Raw genomic sequence first — 8,842 nt, 5'->3', positions numbered from 1 at the left:
AGGCTTCATGAAAGAGCATATGTTCCACATTTCTCTTTAGTTCCTTGTTGAGGACTTTGGCAGTGACAGCTCTATCTATTTTGAAATGATTTGGTTCACAAATTCTCATTATTTTAGGCCATTTTTCTCCTTGGAACAACTTTATCTTTGGAGATGCAAATTCACAAACTCTAAGCATTTTTTTTTTTTTTTTTTTACACTTACTGTGATCTTCTACGCTGCTTCAGCACTGAATTCCATTACTGGGCATTTTTATTTAATAATTTCTCAATAATCTATAGACTGACGAAAGGAACTCTGCAGGAGTCCATAACATAGAGTTAGCAACTAACTGAATGGTTATTATCTACTTCATTACAATATTTAAAAAAATTATTTAAGTAAAAACCTAATAAAAATATAATAATATCCCTTGTTATATCCTACCTTAAGATTCTGTCTCTGGAAAGAAATTTGCCATTGCTTCTGGAATTTCCTGGTATCTCAAGAATACACTAATAATTCTATTTCTTGATTTATTTTAGATGTTATCTGCTTTCTTCCTGTTAGTGCATGAGGACTTAGCATTATTTCAACCTCCTCTTACTTCTGCTCCTCCATAATCTCAATATATTACAGTTTCTCTTTAAATCATCAGTGTTTAAATGATGAGCTGGCAGTGTATTCTGACATCCTTATTGACATCTTCACGTTAATGTCCCCTTTCTTATTGTCCATGTGGGTATATGTTTTAAACAGTCCCTACTGTTTAGGGAGGGAAAGGGGATAAAAGTATATAGCCCACACACATTTATCAGGAAACTAAAATTACTTTTGAAAATGTTTGAAGGATTACATAAAAAGTCTCAACATATTTCTGTTAGAAGGTAAAGTCCCTATTTTACCCTCATCTCTTGTGCTTTGCATAAATGACAGCAAGGCACTTTTTTCTAATTTAAAAAATAAGTATAAAATCTGATTTTTAATTGTTCATAAAAATTATTTTTGTATTATAATTTTTGTATCATTATTAACACCAAGAAATCAGGACCATCTAGAAAACAACAACAAAAAAAGAGGATAAAAAAGATACCCTATTGACATGATGAATGAAGAAGATACCAGGTGAAAAGAAACATGCATATAACAAAGCTCACAATTTGGAAATTGTAGGAATCAAAGTCAAGCAGTTAATTACTAACAAAAATGGCAACCTTGTTTCTTTTGTCTTTCACAGTGAATGCACAATTAGCACTTAATACTAAGACTGGGAAATAAACCATCTATAATCTACTGAAAAAGACCATCTGCTGCTATAAATTTTGTTCTTATACATTTGCCAGAAGAAGAGAACATATTAACAAAATAATGGGCCCTGCACTGTTAATTGCTAGGTTGTTTGCAGTTGTGCTGTTGCTATTAGAATATAATAAGCCATTCCTTCTGCTAAATTAATAAGCAGCCAAGATTATGTAATAGCTGCTTTCAGCTGCTAATTATTTTTCCCATAATTCCCTACCCTCCCTACCCCCACCCCACCTTTTTTTGGCTAGGAACACCCAGAGGAGATTGCCAATATGTCATCAGCAAGTCTCCCGTCCTCATTTTCAGAGCCACAGAGCAACATTCGGAGCATAACTAATGAGTTTAAACTTGGAGGTGGCTATCTCAGGAACCTTGAGGACGTATGTGTTTTGTACAGAAAAAGAGAAAAGCAGCATTTGGAATCAGAGAGCAAGTTTTCATTGCGTAGTATTAGAGCTATCTTTGAACTGGCTAATGGCATCTGTGTCATGTAGTAAGAGAGAAATGGGACATTGGCAAACGCCTTTGGGGCATGACTGGGCAGTGAGCAGGGAGAAATTTAGGCAGGGGGCCTAAAGAACTAGAGAGAGCCAGCTCTGTGCTCTGTGTCCGGGCCTTCTTTTAATATTCCAGTATGTATTAATCTACATGTTAGTAGGAAACTTTCCAATCAGCTTAGTAGTGCTGAAAAGAGGAGGTATTATACATTTTTTATTTTTCCAAACAAGGGCATTAAAAATGCCCCCCAAACTATCTTAGTTTTATAGACACTGTAATATACAAAAAGAATATAATCCCTAATAAAGGATTCCTTTAAATTGACTAAATTTAGCTTCATGAAAAATTTAGTATTTCTTTTTTACTTTGAGCCACTATAAAAAAAAAATTCCAGCTACTATGTGTAGGAACCTCTGCAAAAGAGGCATGGCTCAACAAAAGCAATTTTCTAGCTTCCTTTGTAAGAACCTAGGTGACTAGGGTAATGAATAGCATACAACGTGGGGAAACCCGTGGCTGTTCAAGGAAGGTCATGTAATCCCATGGGGCTCCCCTTTCCTTATCTGTAAAAGATGATTTGGACTAGATGATTCATTCATTCCAGCATTCAGAAAAAAATATGAACATCCATTATGTGACCAGCCTTATGCTCAGCATTACGGCTTTTAACAAATCGATCATTTTATATTCTTTATCAGTCGACTCACATTTATTAGTTGTGCTATAGCAGGCAGTGAACTAGGCTGGGATGCAAAACGAATAGAATCCAAGATGTGCTAAATAGAGACTAATGGGCACGTGGGTGAAAGAGGGAATCGTTCTTACAGGGTTTTAGGGTGAGGCTTCGTAGGAGATGTGACATTTGAGAAGACATGCCAGGCAGAGCAAGTCGTCCGCAAGCCTCAAGTGGAAACCAGGCGGCAGGTGGGGGCGACCCTGCGTGAAGGAAGCGGGATCTCTAGATGAGGTGCTGTCTGGGCTTTTCAGCCGAACGGACGGTAACTCAACTTGTTCAGTCCGCAGCACTGAGGATGTGGCAAGGCAAGCCCAAGGCAGAGACTCTTGCGAAGCTCGGGGCGAAAGGTGTCTGGGCTAGGGCTGCAGCAGTACAATGAAAGGAGGGGCCGGATTCCCGGCAATTTTGAGGCAGAATGATAGCAAAAAGCCCTGTGGATGCGTAACGAGCTCTACGAAAGAGCTGACTTGTTTTTCCCAGAGTTGCAGCACTCCCTCTCTCCATCATCATCAGAGTCGTCACACCTCCCCGTCCCACCCTCCTGGGGCACCGAGAGTCATCGGAGCTCGTACTTGGCTCTTCGCGGTCTGGACGCTCCCTGTCCTGCACCACGGGGTAGGCTAAGGGCGCCGCAGAACCCGGTCCTCCTGTCACTTAAGAGCCAGAGCAGCCGCCCGCGCGCGTCCCAGAGGCACGGGCATGAGTGCGCGGGCGCGCCGGCCCCCGCACGCGGCGCTTCCGGGTCACGTGGCCCGGCTTCCGGTTCGCACCACCCCTCGTGGAAAAACGGCCAATCGGCTTCCTTCGACTGCGCGGTCACCGGCGCTGCCTTTGGTGCCGTTGGTGACGGCTGAGCCTCTTCCCGCCCGTCGCCCAGCCCGCCTCTCCGCTCGCCGCAGCCTCAGCTCCTCCTTCGTCCGGCCCCCGGGGCGGGGTCTGTCGGATCGCCCTCCCCTAGCCGCCTAAGCCTGCCCTCCGCCAAGCCGGTCCCCTCCCCACAGCAACACGGCTTCTCTTCCTCAGCACGGCGACGGGGGCTTCCCCTCAGCCGCCGCCGCCGCCGGCCAAGCCCCGCCGCTCCCGCGGCCCGCGGCCGCCGTAAGTACCGGGGGCAAGCGGGGCCGTTGGGCATGGGGAGGGAAAGGGAGGGCTGGGCGCGCCCCCCGACACCCCGCGCGCGCCCCGACGACCCCACCCCGCGCCCGCCTGGCCCGCCACTGGGGCGCCGCGCCCCGCAACTCACTTCTCTCGGCGTCCGCGCCCAGCGCTCCACTCCGCGCCGCGCCTTGGGATGTGGGGTCCAGTCCCGGGTTCCGCGACAGCCCCGCGGCACCTGTGGTTCGGGAATCGCCTCAAGTTTTGCGGGGCGTTTTCGGGAGGGGCCGGCGGCCGGGGGCGGCGGCGGCCGAGGACTCTTGGCGCCCCCTGCGCGGCGGCGGATGCCATTGTCTGCTCCGCTCCTTGCCTGTCACCTCGCCCGGGCTTGGTCAGTGATGGAGTGTGGCATCGGGAGGGAGGGAGGCACTGGAGACGGCCGGACCCGAGGAACGCTGGCCCCGAGCCCGCTCCGCAGCTGAACCCATTGTTTTTAATACCGATCTCGAGGAATTGTGTCCTGTGATTTGCGGCAAAGTCAAAGCATTGGTTTTTAACGAGAGGGAAGGAATACTTGTGCCTTGCAACTGGGTTTCGTCCCATGTTAGCACATCCTTTATTTTAGGGAGAATACGTTGTGTTTTTGTCCTGCAAAGTGGTAGGGCCAATACAGGACTCTGCTACAGACAGCCTTGAGCCGATGGCAAACCTCCACCCCTTCTGTTCACCAAGATCTAGGAATACGGGGTCCATTCTTTTCCAAGTTCTGGTAGCGGGTTTGCATTAAACGTTGTCCAGTGGATGCTTCATTTGCTGCCCCCTTCGAATGCCGCTATCTTCAGGACTTACATGGGAGGCAGTTTGATAGCACCTAATAATGTCCGTAGATTTTTGCGTCCCTGAAGCATCTTAAGTGAGGTAATAAGCCAGTTTTAACTTTAATAAAGTTAAATTGCCACGTCATAAATTTCCAGAAATCTTGTTAATGCCTTTTGGGGTTATTACACAAATACGACAATAATTTCTTATCGAAATTTAGAGCCCGTTTTATTATTCTACAACGGTTGTGTAAATTTCTCCTCCCCATGTTCAAATTCAAGATGGTGTGGTGAATATTGAGAATCAGGCTTGAATCTTGCTTGCAGTAACACTGTTAAAGGAACTTAAAAGGGTTAAAAGAAAAAATACCTATCTGAATTCTACCTTTAAATTACCTTTGTAAGAACAATATTTGCCTGTTTGCAGTTGTGATGACCAATTAAATTACAAGAAGCCTGCTTTAAAAATTAAACATGCAGACTAATCACCAGCTTTCCAGATTCCAAATAAACACATACAAATTAGTTTAAGTATAAAATACACTAGATTCAGCATCCAGTCCATCTTAGATGCTATATTTCATTGTTTTAAATGAAGTATTTCGTATAACGCCTCTGAATGTTTGTAACTGTTATTTTGGCCTTTTAAACATTTGTATTGTCTTTCATAATATTACATTAACTCAGTTATTAATTGTGTGCATATTTATGTTGGAATTTTTTTTTTAATGAGATAAAACCAGTACTTTTTTTATTAAGCAACACGTTATTTATGGGATCCTTTTTTTAGTTAATATTGTAGATCATTCTGTTTTGCTTAAAATATGGTAGCATAAACCGAAGGGAGCATTCTAAGTGTTTAAGCAGTCTGTCTGTAAGTAATTCTGCCTGGAACTAGAATGGCCTCAGGGTGAAAAATAGTAGGTCTCCTGTTTCTTTTAAATGGACCTAAACCAATTGATGTCTGCAGTTCTCTTTTGATGCATATAGAGAGTGTAGAACGTGTAGTGAGAGTTATCTTTATTTTTCCTCGCTCCAAATTATTACCTGTTTTTCTCTTTTTCCCCCACACTCTCCTCCAAACTTATATGGAACAGGGTAGGGTGGGAAGGTTTGCATCTAGTAGGAAGATTTGTCTAAAAGAATTTCCTGGTATTTCAACTGGCATAGAAATATTGATGGCTATTAATCGTTTGTCAGTTAAACTCCCTCCCCCAAAGCTTCTCTATGAAACATGTAATCTTAACTTTATTGATTCGAAGTATTACATGTAATCTTGATTTTATTTATTTTAACAGATGCAGTTTATGTTGCTTTTTAGTCGTCAGGGAAAGCTTCGGCTGCAGAAATGGTATGTCCCGCTATCAGACAAAGAGAAGAAAAAGATTACAAGAGAACTTGTTCAAACTGTTTTAGCACGGAAACCGAAAATGTGCAGCTTCCTTGAGTGGCGCGATCTGAAGATTGTTTACAAAAGGTATAATTTTTATTTATCGAAAAGGTGAAATAGCAGAATCAAATGTTAGGTCATTTAGGAAATTGCCGACTTTTAAGTGATGACATTTACAAATCATGATTAGTAGAGATTTAGATGAAATAGCTTTAAGAGATAAAGCTTTGTATTTTTAAAGTAACTGCTATTTTGATTGATTACTCAGGCTGAAATGATAAAGGCAGAGAAATCATTTGAAAACTAATTATATAATTAAAGGCATAAATGATTATTCATGCTTAATCATCTTTTTAGAAGAGTTCAGTGAATTCATTTCATTGCAGAGGAAAATAGGGTCAGTATTTTAAATTGGGTGAGTAATTCTCTGAATTTAGACAAGCACAGATGCAGAGTCTAATAATCCCCTCTCCCTGAAAACCTGTAAAGTAATGACTAATATTTATGTGATTTTTAGAATCTTACTTTTACTCACTTATAAATACCTTGGGTACATAGACCATTTCAATCATATAGATGTTTAAAAACTTTGTGTATAGGTCGGGCATGGCAGCTCATGCCTGTCATCCCAGCACTTTGGGAGGCTGAGGCAGGAGGATCACTTGAGGTCAGGAATTCAAGATCAGCCTGAGCAAGAGGGAGACCCCGTCTCTCCAAAAAATAGAAAAATTAGCCAGGCATGGTGGTATGCACCTCTAGTCCCAGCTAATTGGAAGGCTGGGGCAGGAGGAAGGCTTGAGCCCAGGAGTTTGAGGTTGCTGTGAGCTAGGCTGACCTGGGCAACAGAGCAAGACCCTGTCTCAAAAACAAACAACTTTGTGTATATATAGGATCTGTTTGTAAGCAGTGTTTATTAATTTGAAGTACATGTTGCTGTGACAGAGGTATGATTAGATAGGATAAATAATTTTTGCCAAAGATTTTTAAAAATCTGATTTTACAAAGTGACTCATTTGAACACTTGAGTTTTTTTTTAATGCTATATATCTTTATTAATATCTGAAACTCTTTGAATACCTTAAAATTATCAAAATTGTTCTAAGTAGGTTAAAAGAATATACTTTCTTTGAGGGGACATTTAATTTGTTCCCCATTCCTGTTCCTTTTTGAATAAACTCTTGAATTTAAGATAAGAGCATTTTTACATATAAAAATCCTCTTGTATGAATAGTATGCATGGAAGTAACAGTATGGGTTGCAAAGGAATGGAAAAGAAGTCTGACTTTCTTCTTGGCTTTCCTTTATTGCACTCCAAGTATAGATAGTTTTTTTTGTGTGGGGGGGAAGAAATGGAGATTATAGTACAGAGAGAGTTTCTTAAATATTATGGACTCCTCCTTACTATAGAATGAGTTTAGTCATCTTTGGGTGATTTTACATCTAGTGTTTGGTTTAATACTTGTTAAAGATCGTAGAAAAATCATAACATTTGAGAGCTGGGAGAAACCTTACAATAATCTAGTCTTTTTTTGATTTTTAAAGCTTTTTACTCCAAGGGTAGAACCTTAAATAAAACAAGTGGAAGTGGAGTTGCTTTTGTGAAATTAGGCATGGGGATCCTATACCCTTGCTCATTAGGCCTCTACCTTTTGCACAGGAGACAGTTCAAAACCTCTGTTGTTGATAAAACTTCAATTTTATAAAAAGTGAGGATTTGGGAGAAGTGACTTGTCCTAGTTCATATGCTACTTAGTGATTGATAAAGGGCTGCAACTCAAATCTTAAGCTTGGAGGCAAAGGTTTTAAACAGGGCTGGAAAAAAGGCCAGATTTGCATTTCTTAAAAGATTGAAATAGGATAATGGGTGTGGGGAGGGGCTGAGGCTGACACCTGTGAAATCAGTAGGAGACTGCATAGTAATGAGTTGTTGAACCCAGATGCTGGAAAGGAGAGCTAATAAGAGGTAAGTTTGATAAGACTTGGTTACCTCTAGAAATGAGGAAGGTGGCAAAGGAAAGGGAGGAGTGGGAGTGATTCCACACTTCCGATTTGGATAATGGGGTGAATGGTGAGCTAGAGAACTCAGCTCATTTGGGGGCAGGTTGATTTGGGGATGTCTATGTGATTTCCATTAAAACATACCTGGTTTTCTTGATGGGGTGTGGTTGGCATAAGCCATAAAGCTAGCATTCGAGCAGCAGGCAAAAAGGATGAAGAAAGGACCTTCAGAGTAGAATGAGAACCAAAGAGAGAAAGTATTGGGTCTGCAAAGTCAGGGAAGCAGAGAATTTTGAAAATAAGATCACCAGTGCCAGATGCATTAAGTTCAATGAAAGTGAAGAAAGAATCTGTTAGATTTTACAGTGAGCATTTCATAAGATGCCTTTTGCCAGAACATTTTCAGTGGGATAGTAGAGACAGAACTCCCGATGTAATGGGGCGAAGTGTGAAGAGGTGGAGAAATTTAAACAGCACGTTTGTAGACTATTTTGGGGAGCTTTGCTGTGAAGGACAGGAGAAGAGGTGGTAACCACCTATAGCCAGAGGAGTGGGGAATGTGGTTTAAAAAAAAAAGGTGTGAGAGGCTTAAGCTTATTTCTAGATAGGGGAAGGAGTCCCCCGTGTGGAGGAGGAAAATACCAGCAAGAGAATCAATCCCAGGAAAGAGCTGTTAAGGGAAGAAAGGAAAGCACTGGTTGGTGTTCCTGTCCCATGTTGGGTCACCGCCTTTTCTTTTAAAAGCTATAAAAGGTAATCAACCCGACTCTGATACTGATTAATACATCAAACCCCTTTAAATAAAAGGTGGATTTTTTTAAAAAAAACAGCTTTATTGAGATATCATTTATATTCCAAAGGTGTTTCTCTATACATTCCCCCCAACATTTCATACTGAAAACATCATCTACTGTACCACTTAAGAACTTATTTTTTGTTGATATAAACAGATGATTTATTTTTCCTACTCTAGCCAGAAGACAAGACCTTTTAAGCAAGAGAATTGCTGCTTAGCTCCTGAGA

The 8,842-nt window shown here is 41.7% G+C and overlaps 1 protein-coding gene across 5 annotated transcripts in view; it reads left to right on the top strand.

Annotated features, from left to right (window-relative positions):
- The first annotated feature begins 3,469 nt into the window (after positions 1-3,469).
- Positions 3,470-8,842, top strand: part of AP1S2 (adaptor related protein complex 1 subunit sigma 2) — a 40,674-nt gene continuing 35,301 nt past the window's right edge. For all 5 annotated transcript variants that reach the window (XR_012915984.1, XM_075999386.1, XM_075999384.1 and 2 more), the window contains exons 1-2: positions 3,470-3,616; positions 5,730-5,908. Coding sequence is in view for 4 of the 5 variants with exons in the window: in XM_075999386.1 (XP_075855501.1) it covers positions 5,730-5,908 (179 nt within the window). In the remaining variant the exon portion in view is untranslated. The remainder of the gene's footprint in view (positions 3,617-5,729; positions 5,909-8,842) is intronic.

This window comes from Microcebus murinus, chromosome X, assembly GCF_040939455.1.
Source record: "Microcebus murinus isolate Inina chromosome X, M.murinus_Inina_mat1.0, whole genome shotgun sequence".
Classification (NCBI taxonomy): domain Eukaryota; kingdom Metazoa; phylum Chordata; class Mammalia; order Primates; family Cheirogaleidae; genus Microcebus; species Microcebus murinus.
The sequence above is the reverse complement of the archived record's forward strand: the minus strand, read 5'-3'. Positions and strand labels throughout refer to the sequence as shown.